Raw genomic sequence first — 19,335 nt, 5'->3', positions numbered from 1 at the left:
AGACCACTTACCTGGAGTGCAGAGGACAAGTCACTCGTCTCTGCACGCCCTGAGGAGAGCCCTGCGAATGGCTTGCAAAGGTACTAGGGTCTGTGGGATGTGAATGGCTAAGGACAAGGTCCTCAGAACCTCTGGGACATTTGCCCTATTCCTGGTTTGGTGGGAAGATGAGAATTAGAAAAGGGAGAAAACACCTGGAAACATCACAACTTCAGGAACCTGGCAATGCAGGAGAATGAATGCAGCAGACCTCCTCACCTCTTAAAGCTCCTCATGCCAGTGACCATCTCTACATACCTGATGTAGAGTGATAAACACTAAGGTTTCTTACATGTTTTAAAAAAGCTGAGATCATGCATATAAAACCTGAAGTGAAAAGTAGCAGTATTTGAGAAAGAAAGACATAGTACAAGGGGATCAGAATTTCTTTATTGTCTTCTTACAAAAATCATGTAAACATCAGCACAGATCTCACCTTATCCCCAATTCCAGAATCATCATGACAAATTAACTTTACATTTAAAATAAACAGGAGAAATAAAATGAGTTACCAGATAAACATATGCAGTTTTGCTGTCTTGGTTGGGAAGCCGTCCACACAAAGGCTCAGTAGATCCATGTGACATCTGGTAAGAAGGGACTTGATGACAGAGAAAAGTGGATCTTAGCAGCTTATGCTAGCACACATCATAGAGATGCCTCTTTTCTCCAAAAAGTGAAGGGTTAGTATGCTGAGCTGTTCCTGCAGTGGCTGGAACTTTCCCTCCTTGTAAAAGAATGGCCCACATCCACAGGCTTGAGACAAGCAAGCACAGGTCCTCCCATTCTTTACTTTTCTTTAAGAAGACATACTAGATGCATGTCTTCCTCGCATCAGGAAAAAACAGGAACATGCAGCCACAATGACTGGAGAACAAACGTGAGAATTACATAGCTGCCTCCTTTCCTGCTGAAGATGTTTTTGAGAAAGTGAACCAATCAACTCTTTGCTCCAGTATGTTCTGGAGTAGAAGAGCTTAGCTGAAATTTGGTTTCCAGAACAGTATGTAGTCAAGTGAAGCACCTGGCAGAATAGTCACAAGGCTTGAGGACTGCTCCCTTTCAAGTTCCAGCTGGTTTTGCCTGCCCTAAATATCACAGCAGCCAGTGAGAACAGAGGCACCTTTCTCAGGGATGACTAGATGTACCCCCTGATAACTCAAAATGAAGAATTACTACAGAGGTTAAACATCCATCATCTGCAATTCCAACACTCCGAAATTCTCTGAATTCTGAAACTTTTTGAGCACTGACTTGATGCCTCAAGTAGGAAATCCCACATATGACCTCAGGTGATAAGCCCTGGATAGAATGCAAGCACACTAAAAATACTATGTAAAATTACCTTTGGCTATGTGAATAAAGCATATAAACATAAATGAACTTTCTGTTCAGACTTAAGTCACACCCAAGATATCTCATTATACATATAGAGGCAAATAATAAAAAATCTGACATCCAAAAATCTCACTCCGAATATTTCATTTTTTTTTTCTTTTCTTTTTTTCACTCCAAGTATTTCAGATAAGGGATACTTAATCTGTACCAGGAACATGGTAGAGAACAAGGGAGTCAGGGCCTTTGTTCTATTGATTTCTACTGATACCGATCCTTTCATAATGAAATTCTAGAGGTCAGGCTGGTATTCTGTCCCAGATATTCTCTGGGCATCTGTTAGTTCACTGGAAAAGTGGACCAAAATAACCTGGAGCAGGTTATTGTGTTCTCTCTTGGATGGATGGCCTTCCCTGTTATTGCAGGATGTATAATACTTCTTTTCCTACTTTTACTTGCCCAAACTCACTCTACAGAGCCTGTTTCTTTTTCTACCTTTAATAAAGCTTTGTTACCATTAAAAAAAGAAAAGAAAAGAAAAGAAAAGAAAAAAAAACAATGCAGAGCAAACAATACAGCAGCTAATATACAGTAGGTGTCCCATAAATCCTCCTGGGTCAATGATAACTTTCACATTTACTTAACACCAACTGTATGCCAGACTGTTTCATGTTTTATTTTCTAGTAGGTGCTATTAGTCTGTTTTTTAGCTGCTTAAGTTAAAGATCCACTTTATTTAGATAAGGTTAAAATATTAACTAGGGATGTGCAGCATTTGGACCTAATCTGCCTGATTTAGAAACCTCATGCTTTTTGCATTACTGAACACTGCTCTTTCTTTGTTACTGTACTTCTGAGTGAGCTGGACAGAAACTGAAAATAAGCTTCATTAAAAACTTAAGATTTGCAGCTAGGAGTGGTGGCACACACCTGCAATCCTAACTACTTGGGAGGATGAGACAGGAGGACTGCAAGTTGGAGGTCAGTGTAGGAAACTTTGTGAGATCTTATGTCAAAATAAAAAGGTCTAGGGTACTGCTCAGCTGTAGACAGCTTGTTGAATAGGTGCTGAGGCCCTTGGCTCAATCCTCAGCATCACAAAAACAAAAAACAAAAGCACAACAACAACAAAAATCTACGTTTCTAAACTTGGCAGATTAAAGAACAAAAAATCTAAGATTTCTAAACTTGGTAGATTAAAAAAAGCAAGGAGTAAACAATATGAAATAAAACAATAAGCCCTACATGGAAGAGAACAAAAAAGTGCTGTTAAATATCTCACAACAGGAATTCTAATTTATTATTATTACTATTATTATTATTATTTTGCAGAGGGCTGTTAGGAGAAAATAATAGCATTCTCTCCCCTATCCTCCCTTCTCAAGAACTGGACAAGAGTGCTCTTCATGCTCCATCTGATTAGGCTGCCCAGTGCTAGGACACATTGGGACAAAGAGCTAGTAAGAGTTTCTACAGGAAGAGGCAGCTGGTACATGACACAACACCAGGACCTGGGGCTCGGCTTTCTGGCCTGGGAATAGGGGCTGGGTGGTACCTAACCTGGACCTATGGTTTCTCTACATAGGAACCAGCTGGCCCTGCTCAGGAAACACAGTTCACTTAGTCTTGGGATTGACCAGCAGGGTTGAGTACACGGATGGAGAAACGAGGAAATGAGTATAATAACCAGGGAAGAGATTTTAGTATCAGCAGAAATAAAGCCAGATTCCTCTAAATTTGGGAGATGATTAAAATCTTAGCTACTATGGTAAGAGCTCTGTCAATGACAAGTGGATGCCTTCAGATGCCAAATCCCATTATCCTCTCAATCCCTATACGAACATCAAGGGTTACAGACATCGGCCCAGGGCCCGTTTTCTTCTTGCCAGTGCTGCAGGATCTGACCTCCACTGGCTTTTCCTGACAGCTGACTGTGAACAAGAATTTCAACAGTGTAGCTTTGGACTATTTGGGAAATCTAAGTAAGTGCTTTGATGACTGGCTTTGATGTTCAGTTTAACCTTCCAGAGACATTACTACTTATGTTTGTTGTCAGTTTTAAATGAACGTAAGTGTGCAAACACATTTTAAAGAGCCCTGATAAAGTCTAAACCTATTCATTTCCCCCAACTCCAGTTTTATTTAGATTTCATGAGCTCCCAGACAGACACTGTTAAAGAGCAAATGCTTATATATGTATATGAAGTATAGGTGATGTGGGAGCTTCTGAGAATTTATTTACTGGTCAAGATTTATTAACTGTACAACCTTTGAATACCAGAGAAACTTCAATATGCACAAACCTGCATGAAGTTCTCAGTTCCCAAACTTTGGTTATATGAATAGACCTCAAGTACCACAGAAACCGATCCTAATTAAAAGTCTCAAGAAACAAAAAAATCCTTCAGCTCTCTTGCATCTCTTTTTTTATATGAGAACTCTATTTTGCTCTGCATTTTCTTTCATCTTGGCCAATTTCCAAAAACAATGTCAATAAAAAAATTTTTTTTTGGTACTCAGGACCTCATGCTTGCCAGGCAGGTGCTGTGACACTGAGCTAAATCCCCAGCCCAATGCCAATAAAAATTGATCAGGGGAAACAGGATAAACCATTATAGATAAAGTGGTGCCACAAGGTAATGTCTGGAAATCAGTCTGTCTTAAATAAATAAAAAACTATTTTAACCTAGGATATCTGTATTATGCAATGTGTATGAAATAACTCTAATTCTTAGTTTTTGAAATTCAAACAATCAAACGACACTGAGCCTGAACAAGAAATGGAGGTGAGAGGCCCACAGGGAGCCTTGCTGCAAAACGCACAACAGAGACACTTGGATTTCAGCTTCTTCCTGGGTTCACTGGCATTTGCTAACTGCAGAAGCAATCAGTATAATATATAGGCATGAAGAAAGATCTGGTAGCTGAGCACCTTTTACAGGGTTTCACAAGAAAGCTGATAGGCAAAAGAAAAAAAAAGACCACAAAAAACTGAAAGAAAAAAAAAATGGGAAGAACACGACTAACCTTATATAAATCATGATGGAGGTGGCCCAGGTAATCATTCATTGCATATGCGTAGATGGGATTGCATCTTTGACTACAAATATGGATTATATTCACATTTGTATTAACTTAAGTCAGTTCACACGCTACACCTGACTATTTAAACAGGAAGTCTCGGAGCATTGGGAGGCGCATAGGTCACTCAGCCCCTCAGGTCCCTGTCCTCTGTCCTGGCTGATCGGCAGTCTCTGCACAGGACTCAACAGCGTGGTATATGAAGGGGTAAAGCTTGATATCCGGCCCCGGGGTGGAACAGTTTCTACATTCTTCACTGTAGTATCGTAGCAATAGCTTATATATTTCTCCTGGAGAGGAAAAGGCCAGAACAATTCACACACTGAGGTACGCAGACAGGAAAAAAACTTCAAAAGAACACTCTAGTTTTATCTTAATCTAAACAGCATATGCTCAGATTTGGCTTCTGCAACTATAGCTGATTCCGTATACCTAGAAAGCTTCCTGGCATCTACTTAAAGGAGCTACCCAGCTGACGACACAGCAGGCTACATACAGTGCGTCATCCATGCTTTTATTTTGGGAGATTCTGGGGACTGAACCTAGGTCCTTGCACATGCTAGGGAAGAATTCTATCAGTGAGCTATATCCCCAGCCCTTGTTCATGCTACCTTGAGTGCACATGGAAACCCTATTATACACACTCAGTTCCTGAGGCAGAGATCACACTGGACGAACACAATGCATGTCTATCTGAAAAATATGCCCGCAGCCTGGAGTAGGCTGGAATTATTTTCCTATGTTTCGCCTTTTTGTTTTATTCTTCTTTTTGGGGGGCGGGTTGGAGATTAAATCCAGGGTCTTATGCATATTAAGCATGCAATGTCCCACTGATCTATGCTCCAGTCCCCTTGTAGTTTTCTATACATAGAAAAGTGAAAATGTACAGTAACTCTAGCTTCTTCATCTTACTCTAATGACTGACACACTCACTCAAACCACGGATGAAACGCTGGCAGAGAAACAGACTGCAAATGCTGCCCCTCTACGGTCTGTCCTCCTTCCTTCAAAGTCACTTGTTTATTCCTTCTATGCCACTGTGATCCATCCAGATTTAGCAAGTGCTTCTCCCACAAGTGGGCCATCCATCTAGATACCCAGTTTCAGTACTGTTTCCTACTTACCAACAGTCAGTTTCCTCTCAGTGAGGAAAGTGTGCATGCTGTAAATATCTCGCATCAATTCTGAGTCCCCGAAGGTAAAATAAGCTACATCTCGCTCAGCTGCAGCAGCTGCTAGGATCTGTATTAAGGCTGTAGCGAAGAGAAAAGAGGCAGCTGTACAATGACATTGCTCATCAAGGTACCTTTAGCTCTTCCAGCTGGCTAAGTTAGAGTGGAGTGCCATTACTTTATCCAGAAAAAGATTTATAAGCCGAATATACATGTTGTTAGATACGGCGAATATAAGATCCGCATAAATCGTCTAGTTGTATGACTTCTGAGAATATTAAGGCACCAGATTCTCATCCAGATACCTCTTCTAGACCATAAATAAAGGAAAGTACATCTGAAGCAGCAAACCAAGGCACTAAAGTGGTGGTATTTATTTTGCTTCTATTAATCTGGAAATTGAATTTTTGTGTTTGCTTGATACAATAGTTTGTCTTATTACGCAGTCACTGGTCTTTGTATCACAGGCACATTTAGGGGGTTCTCATGCTCTTATTAACCCCTGGTAAGCATTCCCAAAAGAGGGTTGGCAAGCATGCCTGAGGCCCTCCTGCACCCCCACCTCTACCTGCCCCTGCAGCCTGGAGTCCCTGTTACTGAAGACACCAGACCCAATTCGCTGCTATGTTGGAAGAGAAAAGCAACTGAGAACTACTGTTTCTGGGAGTCAAAGCTACAAGTCATTATGTTAAAGAATAATTCAAAAAATAAAGTTCTTTTACAATCTTAGTCTCAATAAGTAGAATTTATTTTAAAAAACAAACTGGACATAGCTGCTATCAAAAGTCCTCCTGAGAGTCATGTATCTTTTACTTCATAAAAGGGAAGGTAGGAATTAAATTAAAACATTATGGATCCTGGAGGTATAGCTCAGTGGCACAGTGCCTGCCTGGCAAGTGCAAGGTCCTGAGTTTGATTCCCATTATCAAAAAATTAAAAAAAAAAAACAACAACTAAAAAACATTTTGGACAAGCTGGCACTGAAACACTATGTACAATAATGAACTATAAACCCTTGAGAAAATACACATCCGAAAGTCCATGCTGATGAATAGGCACAAGGATACATAAACGGAGGCCAGGAGGACAGGCTCTTGCTCATAGGAGAGAGCAGAGACTAAACTGGAAAACTGGAGAGGGCCACAGGAACCATGAATAAGATGCTAAATCCACAGGAAACTTTGTCTTTCTTATGATGTCTTCTCAGAGATTGTGTATTATTTACGGGGGAGAAAAAAACTGTAGTCCTACATTGTGGAGAAACCAGGTAACACCTTTCCTGAGTGATCCCAGTGCAGCTTCCAATGGTTCTGATGCCACCGAGTGCCTTGGAACAGCATCACGGATGTGGGTGCTGACCAGCAGCACTATGCCCCGTCCTCAGCATGAGGAAGGAGCAAACCAAATACACTAATGTTACAAAGGACGAAAGCCACAGAAATACTCCACACTCAAAGGAAGGCTAAAAGACATAGATGGCACCAAAATGCTCTGGACACTGGACCCTGTGCTGGAAGAAAAGAGGGTACAAAAACTATTTTTTTTTTTTTTTTGTCTTTTTGAGATAGGGTTTCGCTATGCAGTTCAGGCTGGACTTGAGCTCACTGTAGCCCAGGCTGGCCTCGAACTCATAACAATCTTCCTGCCTCAGCCTCCGAAATGCTAGGTATATACCACAACTGGCTTAGAAAGACTTATCAGGTCATATGACATAATGAGAATATGGATGAACAGACAAAAATAACAATGCATACTTATGAATTTAATAACTAATGTGGCAAAAAACAGAATTTTTTCCTCTTACGGAATATGCATTGATGTATTTAGGAAAGGGCATAATGTATGCAAATTATGTTGAAATGGTTCAGAAAAAAATATGCACATATACAGAGCAAGGTATATTTTTACTTTTTGTAAATTTTAAATTATTTTTAAATGAGTATGTAGAAGGAAAACTTATGAGCTGAACTAATAAAATTTGGTGTAATTGAGATTTGAAGAATATATGGTATTATAATTCATGCAAGATTCTAAAATATTATCAAAGTATGTCCTAACTGCCAAAGTAGTATTTATTATCTACAACCTGGGAGAGACCATGACTAGGTCTCATTAATCTCAGTGTTGAAATTAATTAATTTAATTAAAACTGCTCAACCAACTTATGCATACATGAAAGCTTCAGTACACCCATTTAAAAAGGTTCCTCATTAACCTAAACTACATATAAAGATGAAAACTAATGAACTATCATCTTCTTCTAGCAAGAGGTACCGTATCTTACCTTTAAGAGCAAGAGGTACCGTATCTTACCTTTAAGAGAGAAAACCCCCTTTGTCTGATTTCCTCCTTTGCCATTTAAAATAAAATACTGTATTAATAAACTTAAAAATTATTTCCTTATAGAATTTATTCTAAAAATGTTCCAGAGGCCATTCTGCACTGTAGAAAGTTTGGCATTAAACTTGACAAAGTTGTCTTTTTTCTGGGGACTGAACCCAGCTCACTGTGCAAGCCTGGCAAGGCTCGGCCACTGAGCTACATTCCCAGCCCTGCTTCACACCCATTCCTGTCTGAGGCATGCTGTTCCATGAGCACTTAGTAACAACGCCTAGTCCCCACTTTCTGTTAGCTGGCTTTAGCCAGGCATTGGACACTCTTTGGGCTCATTTTTTCTCAGCTACACAATGGAGGTGGTGAATCAGATCATCCCCAAACACTCTTTCAGAGTACAGAATTTCATAATCACTGTTCTAATTTCTCTCCCTGCATTAGATGTTAGACTATAAATACACAAATGAGATTTCCAGAAAGATAAATTAATCTCGACCCTAGTCACTGACAAAAGCTCCTTTAAACAGCACTGTCTGCAGACCTCACTGTGACATCGCCAGTGTTTGTAAGACCAGAGAGATATGCCTCATGATTTAAGTGAGCTCTCTTGCATCAAAAGTTAGATGAAGATATATCACAAACCTAATAGGGTATGTGGACTGATTCCAAGTCTGATTTAAAAGCATCAAATTTTAACTTCAAGCATAACTAGGTGCCAAGATAATCACTTAAATTAACCTGCAGGGAGACAGGTTTTAATTTTCTTTTTGGCATCAATGTTAAACTATGAAGAAAATGCAAATAAATGTGAATAATAACCTCAAAAAATAATTTATAGCATCCTTCTGCAACAAATGAATCCAGCAAAAACCGTGTAAATGATGCCTACTGTGCCACAGGAGTGGTCTGTGCCATTAGCAAGTAACATCAGAAACACCTGCAAAGCCGAGCTCTTACAGCATGGGCACCTGTTCCAGCCTCTTCACCAGCACCAATGCACAACTCACCAGAATGAACTTATTTAATCCTTACACAGACAAGGTAATTACGAATATTCTGTCTTGAAAATAAGGATATTCAGGCACCAGAAGGCTCAGTAATTTGTGTAAGGTCACCCAGGCAAGATGTGGTAGAACAGAGGTTTGACCCTGGCAATGTGATTCACATGACCTCACTCTGTTCCTGCTGCCTGCTGCCTGATGCTGCTCACGACCAAGCAGACCTTGCCGCATACAAGCACCACAATCTCCTCATGCTGTTTAAGGCATCATTTAAATACATGCTGGCAAGGAAGCTCAAAGGGTATAGATTAGAAAGCATGACTTGTGCCCTTCCAGTGAGCCCAACGCCCTTTGCGGGCTGTCACACTGCTGGCTGCCCAGGAGGTCAAGGCCTTGCCACCAGCCCTCAGTGCTCTCCTTATCACAAGACAGCACTTCCAGGCCAGCTCTTCTCCTCCAGTTGCTTTTTCCTTTTTTTTTTTTTGAGAGAGGGTCTTGCTATGCAGTTTAGGGTGGCCTTGAACCCACTACATAGCCCAGGCTGGCCTTGAACTTGTGGCAATCCTCCTATCTTCGCCTTCCAAGTGCTAGGATTACAGGTGTGCACCACCATGTCTGGCTCACCTGGCTACTGTTTTTAATCTTGACTCACTCCACCTCTCCTATTAAGGCTATTACTGAAGGCTCAATCTTTGCTCTTCCTATCTACTTTAGATGCATGCTCTTCAGTTCCACCACTATTTCTACAATGGTGCCTCCAACAGATCCAGATCCAAAATAAATAAAATTACAACAGCACAGGCATTGGCTTCAATCCTGGATTGAATTCTCATAGGGTACTTGCTATGTACATGTGATGACCAGCCAGTTACTTACCTCTCCATGCCTTTGCTGGTCCTCTGACCAATAAAGAAGAGAACAAAGCCTTCCTAACAGCCTGTTGTGTGCCTATACAGGTAAAGAATACACTCTGTGGTACAATTCTCAGAACATGGAATGCACCCATCCAACATGTTCTCAACTAATAATGACAGAAATAATAACAATAACACACAGCATTTCTTGAGGAAGATGGGGTGAAGTCTGAATGTCAGTTCTGACTCTAGCTGTGTCTCGTTGAGCAAGATTTGTTAGCCTGTTTAAGACCTTGGTTGCCCATTCTTATGAATGGGGCTACAAACTGAAGGGTAACTACACAAACAAAAGGAGAAAATGTAGTGATCTTTTACCCTGATTGATCAGTAAGTCCCTGACAAACCACAAAAAATCTCAAAGCCACTTCCTATACCCTTTAACTCAGCCCCATCTCTGACTGCATGTTACCACACAGCACATCAATCTAAGTACTGGGGGCACAAAGAGGGCAACGGAGCAGCTCTAAGCAAAGAGTGCTCTCACTCAGGAAAGACTGGGGAAGGAATGGAGGGTTCCCCTTCTGGGAAGAGGAAGCAAACCCCAGGCATGTGGTAGGCAGGTGAGGCAACCTGGTGCACAATCCCACCTGTCTACCTCCCCCACCTCCAAGACCACATCTCCCACACAGGAGAGTCAAAGGCCCAGGCAACCTCAGCATGGAAGAAAAGGACTCACGGGCACTGTCTAGGTTCCAATCTTCTCCAGATTAATGTTTTTCTGGAGTTCAGCTACCTTAATTCTAAGACAGCAAAGAAAATTGTAAAGACATTATTAAGGTTTGACAGCAATGGACATGAAAGAAAGAATGGCCAGAAAGAAAGTAAACTTATACCAAGTTTCTGTATCTCAGAAACCTTTCACTTAATATAAATATGTCAAAAACTATCTGAAAATCTCAATCTCAGCAGGAATGTGTCCAGTATTTACTGACTTTCTGACTAGGATAACATGGCCCCAGGGACAAGAAAGTATCAAAGTTGGTCCAGTTTAAGAAAATTGGCAGGAAAGGAACCTATGCATGCGTGCACACCCACCGGCCACACACAAACACATACAAGGAGAGTAAGCACTGATCTCAGGATCAAGTCATCCCCACAGTCAATTCCACTCTACCTTTCCCAGGAACTCTGGCCGATAACAACCCTCTGCACAAAAGGAAGGGATAAACTATAGTCCTGTCTTTTTTCAAATAAAGAACTGAATATGGAAACTCTTAGATCTATGATGGGGTTACGTCCTGATAAACCCGTATTTCCAAATACCCTAAGTGGAACAATGCATCTAGTCACCTAACCTGGCACACACCCTAACTTAGCAGCACAGCATGCTGGAACACTGTTTATTTTCCCTCTCAATCATGAGGCTGAATGGGAGCTGCTACTTCCTACCACTGTCCAGCATCTTGGGGGAGTACTGTACTGCACAGCACTAGCCTAGGACAAGATAAAAAATTTGAAGTTTGGTTTCTGTTGAATGCTTTTGCAATACTATAAAGAATCATTGTGCCAGGGGTGGTGGTCCATGCCTTTAATCGCAGCACTTGGGAGACTGAGGAAGAAGGACCACAAGGTACAGGCCAGTCTGAACTATATAGCGAGACTGTCTCAACAAACAGAACCACAAAGACATACTGAGCTGAGTGGAGTGGCACATGCCTGTAATCTCAGCTACTTAGCAGGCTGCTGTAGAAGGACAGCAAGTTCAAGGCCAGCCCGGGGAACTTCTAGATACCCCATCTCAAAATGTAAAAAAGGCCTGGAATAGCTCAATAGTAGAGTGCCTGCCTAGTCCAAGTCCCTAGGTCCAATATCCCAGACTGTCACTAATAAAATAATCTAGTCTGGAACTATCTGTAGTTAGAAGCCCTTTGTGAACCTTGCCTCCATGGCAATATTCCCAAAACACCTTTCCATGGAAACAGATATATTTGTATAATTGTTTTTAATGGCTGTGCAATGTCTTATTACACAGATATATCTCTTTCTTTTTAAAAATCAGTCTTAGGAACTAACTCTGTACACCAAGGGCCATTATAATAACTACTTCTCCTGTGTTAACGATCATTCAAGTGACTGAAGAGAAAGGCATTCTCAATGAGTTATTTCCAAGTTTAAATCTAATAACTGAGAAAATGAATCACACAGTAGAAATCTTTGAACACTACACCTGATAGTCACCAGAGCAAGCACAGCTGCAATCTGAAGGGCTTTTAAGCCACAAAGAAATAGAAAGAAATGAACACATTTATAAAGCTTTCCAAATTGTCCACTACAAAAGACTAAGCTTTATGGCAGACCTGGTTCCTGGATTGATGACATGAATCTAGTCATTCATTTTACTTAAGAGAAAAACAAAAAAAAGTGTTTGCTATAAGATCAATAAGCCCAGAGTGAAAAACAGGTCTCCTGAAACAAATTCAGGATGGTGAAAAATTTCATAAAAAGCCAACCGTCTTTCTTTTTTGGGCTTCCAAACACTGAAAAAAAAATTATGAAGTTTTTGATTTTGCACTGAAAGAAAATGTGGGTGAAAATCTTTAGGATGAGGGGATAGGAAGATTTTTTTCTAAGTATGCCACAAAAATGCATACACATGAGAAACAGTGGACAATACCGCTAAAGGCAGAAATAAGTGAAAAAAAAAATTAGAAAAACACCTGTAACCCAAGACCATTAAACAATTAGCATATCTTAACATACAGTTATTTAGCTATTAAAAAAAATCAATTACTCCCTAAGAGGTAAATGGCAAGAAGGCATCAAAAAACAATTCACAAAACAAACAAAAATGTCCAACAAAACATGAAAATTCTTGAATCTCAGAGAAATTGAAAAGACTGACAAGTCCTGCCTTTGTGAGGCTGCTCAGGCAAGGAAGACAATCTAAAGTGACATGGCTTAACAAGGGCAATTTGCACTGTCAAAATGTGAATAAAGGATGCTAATTACTTCTAGTAATTAACCCTAGGAAGACAGCTTATGTATCTATATACATATATATATGTATATATATATATAAAATTGTATACTGCTTATACTGCAAGATAAAGGAAACAACTACCCCTGAATGAAGACATTGTGAGATACACACATATAGATATATATATGTATCATGTAAGTCATTAATATGCCCACAGTACAAGGGCTTATAAAAAATATGGTGTTCAAATTTAAAAAACTTATTACAAAGACACGTTAACATTAATCCTCCTCAAAAAACTCCCCCTTGCTCATGCCATCATTCTTGCCACTTTTTGAAGCAGGTCTGGAAGTTGTCTTTAGCTGTGCTCTTGAGGCTGCCTCAGTGTCCTCAATCAGTTAAAAACATTTCCCTTGTGTGGTCATTTTGACTTTGGGGAAGAGCCAGAAGTTGCATGGTACCAAATCTGGTGAAAGCTGGATGAGGACACACTGTAATGTTTTCATTTGACAAAAATTGCTGTAAATGTTTTGAATCAAGTCAGGACATCAAGGCAGACAGGACAGTACACTAAAGACACAAAAGAGGACTTCCAAAACTGTTCCAGAAAGTAGCAAGAATGATGGGATAAGTGTGTTTGAAATGAGGGGGAGCGTTTTTAAGGAGATTAATGGTGATGCGTCCTTTACTGTAATAAACACACATAACATTAACTATGTTTTTTGGTTACACTGGTCACATCTATACTTGATTTTGAAAACCATTCATGAGACTGCAGGGTTTTAAAAAACAGAATATATAGTGCAACCTCACTGACATCAAGTGGTTACATACATTGTTACAGAGATGTCCAAAAGGATGGACTCCAAAATGTTAACAGCAAATTCTGGTGATTTTTACATACTTAACAGTATTTCTCTGAATAATTAAAAGAAGTAACTGTGTCATTTTTATGAAAACAGTAACGGGCTCTTATCATTGGAGTGAGGGTAGATACATTATGACACACTTAACTGTTCTATTCCCAAGGAGATGGACTTTATGCTATCTAGTTTGCATATCAAAGCCATGACTGCTTTCATTGTTTTATTGTTACTTGGATAATTATTATAAAACAAAGAATTCATATGGGCCTTGTCCCAGGTTCCTGGCAGCTTTAAAAATCCATGGAACTGCCTAAGCAGTGCTAGTCTTTGTTATGCTAATGAGATGATGTGAGAGCCCAATCTCCAGGGAGACCAAGTTCAATCACATGGTCAATGATATAATCAATCATGCCCATGTACTTAAACTGCAGGAAAACTGCTGAGCACTAAATGCAGGTGCAGCTCCTCGCTGAACAAAGATGTGTGGGGATAAGGGGAGGCTGTCAAAGCTCTGCATCCCCTTCAACCCTCACCCTGTGTGTGTCCTTCATATTAAAATGGTGACTATATGTACAGGGCTTAAAATTATTAGTGAATCATTAAACCTGAGGGCCCAGGCTCCCCAGACATGGGGTTACATGAAATGAGGATCCTGCTCCTAGCATGTGTGTTTGGCACTAACTCCAGATCAGAACTGCACTGCACACAACCTGTTGGTGTTGAGTCAACTGGACTGAAGTGGAACAGTAAACAATTTTAAGAAATGATATCTTCAAAAGTAGAGCAAATGTCATAATCTGGTAACGAGCCACTAGCTTTTCCGATCAGGTTTTGTGATTTTTTTCTGCAACACACAGTGAGAAGGAAGACTGGTTCCTAGGTGCCCCAGGCCTCTTTATCTGGGCCACACAGGCAGCTCGCCCACTCTCAGCCCACAGCAGCAACACCTTCCCCGCGGCCGTGGCGCTCATTACCACTTGCCTCTCTAACATGTTGCCTGGACTGTGGTTCTCAAAGCAAGGGCCACATCTTATTTACCTCTGGACTCTAAGTGCCAACCACAGTGCCCAGAACAGGGCAGACAGCCCATCAGTTTAGTGAAGGAAGGAGTCAGTGACATAGCTCTGCCCATAAAAATCCTTCCAAGCAAAGGAAAATGTTTGGAGTAGGAGGTTTGGTTTGAAACTTCACAGTTTCTTTGGACTCTCCCTTCCCGCTGCACTTTCTATATTCAATTAAATCCTGTGTCTGATGGATCAAAGAGCTAAACCTCTGCACAAAACAGTAAATGAGATTATGAATTCCTTCAAACATAAAAAAAGGACGGTGTCAAATAGTCTTTCTTTCTTAGGTTTCTCTAGTCTCTTATGACAAAACATTAGAAATGTGGCTTGAAGGACTAGCTTTTTTCCTGGTCAGCATGTTATTATCCTTCTGTACAACAACTCACCTTTTAATCTAGCATCACCCCCAAAGGCACCGCAGCCCCAGTTTCCTGTGGCCACTGCTGAGAGGCTCTCTGAAGGAACGCCAGGGCGGAGGAATCCACAGTAAGCCTGCAGGATGAAAGACACATAACAGCACATGAGTGACCAGACAGTCACAGTGCTTCTGACAGATGCCCCGGATCAGCTTCCATTATCAAGCTTCTGTTCGCTCCCTCTCATTTATCTTGTCTTCACAGAGCCAAGGCAGAGAGGAGAACAAAAGAGAAACGCCTGGGATTATACAAGGAAGAGAATACGAAATGATAGATTCTGATATTTATCCGTTTTGATATTAGGCAATGCCTTAAATCAATACAGGTCTCAAGTTTCTTTTTCCAATTCAAATAGAAAAGGGGTTGTCAGAGATATTTCAAGAACTGATAAGATCCCCATGATAAAGCATAAAACTACCAGGAAGGGCACTTGTTCCACAGCTCTCTTTGAAGGCTTCCCTACTTTTTCTTAAGAGCAAAGTTAACTCTCACACCACCCCAGTACTGTCTCGCCTGAGTCAGTGGAACCAGATTAACAGCTGTGCTTACAGCTTGTATGTGTGCTTCCTGCCACTGGAATGCACACAAACAGTAAGCAACTGTCTCTAAAAAGGATTCCTATACCTGGGTATGAAATCATCTTTATTTAAGACCCTCTCCAGAAATTTCACATTTCAAATTTGCCTAATATCAAAACAAATAAATAACAGAATCTTGTCATTTCTTATTCTCTTCCTTATATAATCCTAGGCATTTCTCTTTTGTTCTCCTCTCTGCTTTGGCTCTGTGAAGACAATTTTCTAGTTTCACAGCTATCTTAAGCTAGAATATTTAAAAATTTGCCAGTAAGCCGAGGAATGTAGACTATGCCCTGAGGATGGGGGCTAAATATTAATTAATTGAACAGCTCTTTCTGTCCACATGAAGACTATGGCTTAAGGCCCTAAAGTTTCTGACTTCCATTTTTTGCTGTCAACTTAGTGGTCTTTATGCCTCTAAAGGGTTCTTTACTTTCTGAAGCTATCAGATTACTATATTAGGAGTTTAATATAATAGCAAAGCAAAGCTCCCCTAGGTTCTCTCAGGTACCATACAAAGCCCAAAATGTAGCCTATGTATTTAAATCAAATTAAAAGAATGATCAATGACAGATGTTCCCAGAGAAAAACCAAGGATAAAGATGCTTCCATGAAACTCACACAGAGAAATATAGTAAATTGCTCTCAGAAGTTTCCACAAAGGTATAAAAATTTATTTTACACACCGTCTGGATGGATTAACAAGGCTGTTTCTTCTGTTCCTCCTGGGCTGTAAATCCTGACAGATATTAACTATGAGTTGGTGCCAGACCATTATTCAATGCTATGATACAGAGCTGATACAAGAACTTGCAAACACTTGCATAATCAGATGCATAGAGCTCCTGAAAAAAATCTTTTGAAAGTTCCAGTTTTGGGGGACAGGTTCTTGATCAAAAAAGAATCTGACATTATATGAACAAGGGGGAAAACAAACCCTCTGTCAGAACAAATATAATTTTGTCATTCTGTTCCTGTCAACATGTTTTAGATGCCTGGACAAAAAGATGTTCTTAACTTCCTTCTCACATTTTCATTTTATACTACAGTATCAGAATAGTCTGAGTCTCTTCCTCATTGATGCCTCTAAATAACCAGGCTAAGTTTTATTTCACTGAGCAAAAATTGTTTAGTTATGAATCATTGTAAGTATTTAAAATACCAGAAGCAAAATATAACAGAAGGTATTAATGCATTTTCCTAACAAATGGCCATAACAAAAGCAAGCCATGAAACTGAAATTGGTTGCTTTTAATGATCTGATCACAGAATATCAGACACAACTTCAAAGAAATTAAATGATATAGAAGTATATAATACTCATAAAAATAACTGCTTAAAATGATTAAACACAAAATTATTTCATTCTGTTAAAATCAAGTATGTACTAGTGAGAAACAGGAAGTCTAGCTGTCTTCCAAGTATCCTTTGGAGGAATGGTTCCAGGAATGGTTCCTCATGGAAACTAAGATCATGGATAGTTAAGTCCCTTACATAAAATTGTGTAGTATTTTCATATAGCCTATGTATATTCTCCTGTATTCTTAAATGATCTCTAGATTACTTACAATGTAAATGCTATACAAATAGTTGCTATACTATATCACTGCAAGAATAATGACAGAAAAGTCTGTACATGTTCAATAAAGATAAAATTTTTTTGAGCACTGTTCATGTGCAGTTGATTGACTGCAGATGCAGAACCCAAAGATATGGAAGGCTGACTGTGTAAGCTGCGCCCAGTTCTCTTCAGCGCGTCAGCCTACCCTTTCCCTTTTTCCAGGAAGTAGAGGAATCTCTTAAAAGCTAAAGGCCAGGGCAGAACCATAAACCAAGACTCTTTCTTTTGCAGTAGAAACTGAGTTCCATCGTAAGAAACAAAGAAGAGAAAAGGACAGTGACCTTAAAAGTGTCCTGAATCCCTAAGGAAAGGTGCCAGAAGTGCTCAGGAGCATCACACTGACAAATACTTTCCCCCAAAATGCACTTGAAAAAGTCAAAAAAAGAAGAAACAGGCTGCACCCTGGCCTTATGCAAATCTTACTAAAGAAGCTTAATGTGGCTACAAACAACTTTTTATAGGTGATTTCTTTCTTCCCTTGCAGAGCTTTTTGCCACTTTTACAAGTGGGAGTCATATATCTTTCCAAAGCCAAAGATAATTCTCCTCTAGAATGTCACCCAGCTGATCTCTCACAGGATTAAACACAGCTTCACAGTACCAGTTAGATAAAGTAAGACAGATTCCTTCCTATTAAACAGCAAGTCTACCTGCAGGTCATGATGCGTATGGGTCCAGCAGAGACAGCCCTCTTTCAGGGGAATAAAGCACTCTGTGGGACTGCCCTTTCACTTATTACCTGGCGAGTAATACCTGAAGTAGCAAACAGGCCCTTGCAGCTCAGAAAGCCACGTTCAATTCTGATGCTGAAAAGTGGCCTCATGCTTTGTTGATTCATTTAGAATAATGTACTTTTTTGATTCTTCCTAGTTTTTCAGGCATGTAAAAAAAAATTATGCCAAGACATCTAATGCGATTTAACTTAGACTTCTACTTTAGACTTAAATATATAAAACATAACGATGTAAAAAGTTAAAAAGTTAACTCCTTTTCCACATTGTGCTCCTGGTTTATGTGGAATTCCTGCTGCATTACTAAAATTCATAAATTTTTAAATAGGTAAATGTAACTAACAAGGAATGAATTAATTTTTTATTAAGTTGTCAATGATATTTAACAAAATTATGTTACCTTCTTTTTTTTCAAAGAATTGGAAAAATATTCTTTGCTGAAAGAATACAGTTTGGGGAACACAGCAGTGAGTAAAAGAGCACATGCTTCCCTATGTGCCAGGCCCTGGACAAACAGTTTCTCAAATGCAAACTCACATGCTATCAATTATACCTGTGGGAATTCCTTATCTCATGGGAATTCAATAAATAAGACTGGAGACAACCTTGAATTTCCTGAAAAAGTGTATCAAATAGTAAAGAATACTGGGAAAACAATTCAGTGGGTACTTTGTTCACAGTCAAGTTAATGATCACAACAGAAAAGGTGAGGAAAGCACCTTTGCTGTAGGAAATCGTGTGTTAACAAGGCAGGTACAGTCTCAATGATTTAAGATTGAGCCAGGTGAACAAGTCTGTAAGGCCAGACTTAGTTACAGTAACCTCTACATGGGAGCATCATGAGCTGCAGCTGGGGCTCACTAACAGGGCACCTGCCTAGCCTGAAAGAGGCCCTGGGTTCAATCCTCAGCACTACACGTGCACAAGAAAAGGATGATCTCAAGTCAATGCCTCTGCATTTAAGCCCTGGCCTAGAATTGCTCAGCTCTTGGACCTGGGACAAGTTTCTTAAACATCCTGAGGCTCAGACCATTTTCTCTAAAATAGAGGTAAGAATGGTATCCCTGCCTTGTTGGTCTGCGGATTAAGCTAGACCAGGCATGTGGGCCAGCAGGGATGTTCCTGAAGACCCAGCTACATGCCCTGCACTCACTGGGCCTTGAGTTCAGTTCTCAGCACTAAGGGGGTGGTGGGTGGGAGGAGTCAGACAGTGCATTAAGGTGCTAAAGAGAGTGCCTGGCTCATTTTTATATTTCTGTAAATA

At 40.1% G+C, this 19,335-nt stretch overlaps 1 protein-coding gene across 3 annotated transcripts in view; it reads right to left on the bottom strand.

Moving 5' to 3' along the window:
• Positions 1-407: 407 nt before the first annotated feature.
• Positions 408-19,335, bottom strand: part of Parg (poly (ADP-ribose) glycohydrolase) — a 104,672-nt gene continuing 85,744 nt past the window's right edge. For all 3 annotated transcript variants that reach the window (XM_005412559.2, XM_005412563.2, XM_013508787.1), the window contains 3 exons: positions 15,113-15,218; positions 5,580-5,708; positions 408-4,745 (listed from right to left, as the gene is read on the bottom strand). In XM_005412559.2, the coding sequence (XP_005412616.1) occupies positions 4,591-4,745; positions 5,580-5,708; positions 15,113-15,218 (390 nt within the window). In that variant the 3' untranslated portion in view covers positions 408-4,590. The remainder of the gene's footprint in view (positions 4,746-5,579; positions 5,709-15,112; positions 15,219-19,335) is intronic.

Source organism: Chinchilla lanigera, unplaced genomic scaffold (genome assembly GCF_000276665.1).
Source record: "Chinchilla lanigera isolate Chin_1 unplaced genomic scaffold, ChiLan1.0 scaffold00155, whole genome shotgun sequence".
NCBI classification, from domain to species: domain Eukaryota; kingdom Metazoa; phylum Chordata; class Mammalia; order Rodentia; family Chinchillidae; genus Chinchilla; species Chinchilla lanigera.
Note: the sequence above shows the minus strand (reverse complement) of the source record. Positions and strands in the feature narration are given on the sequence as shown.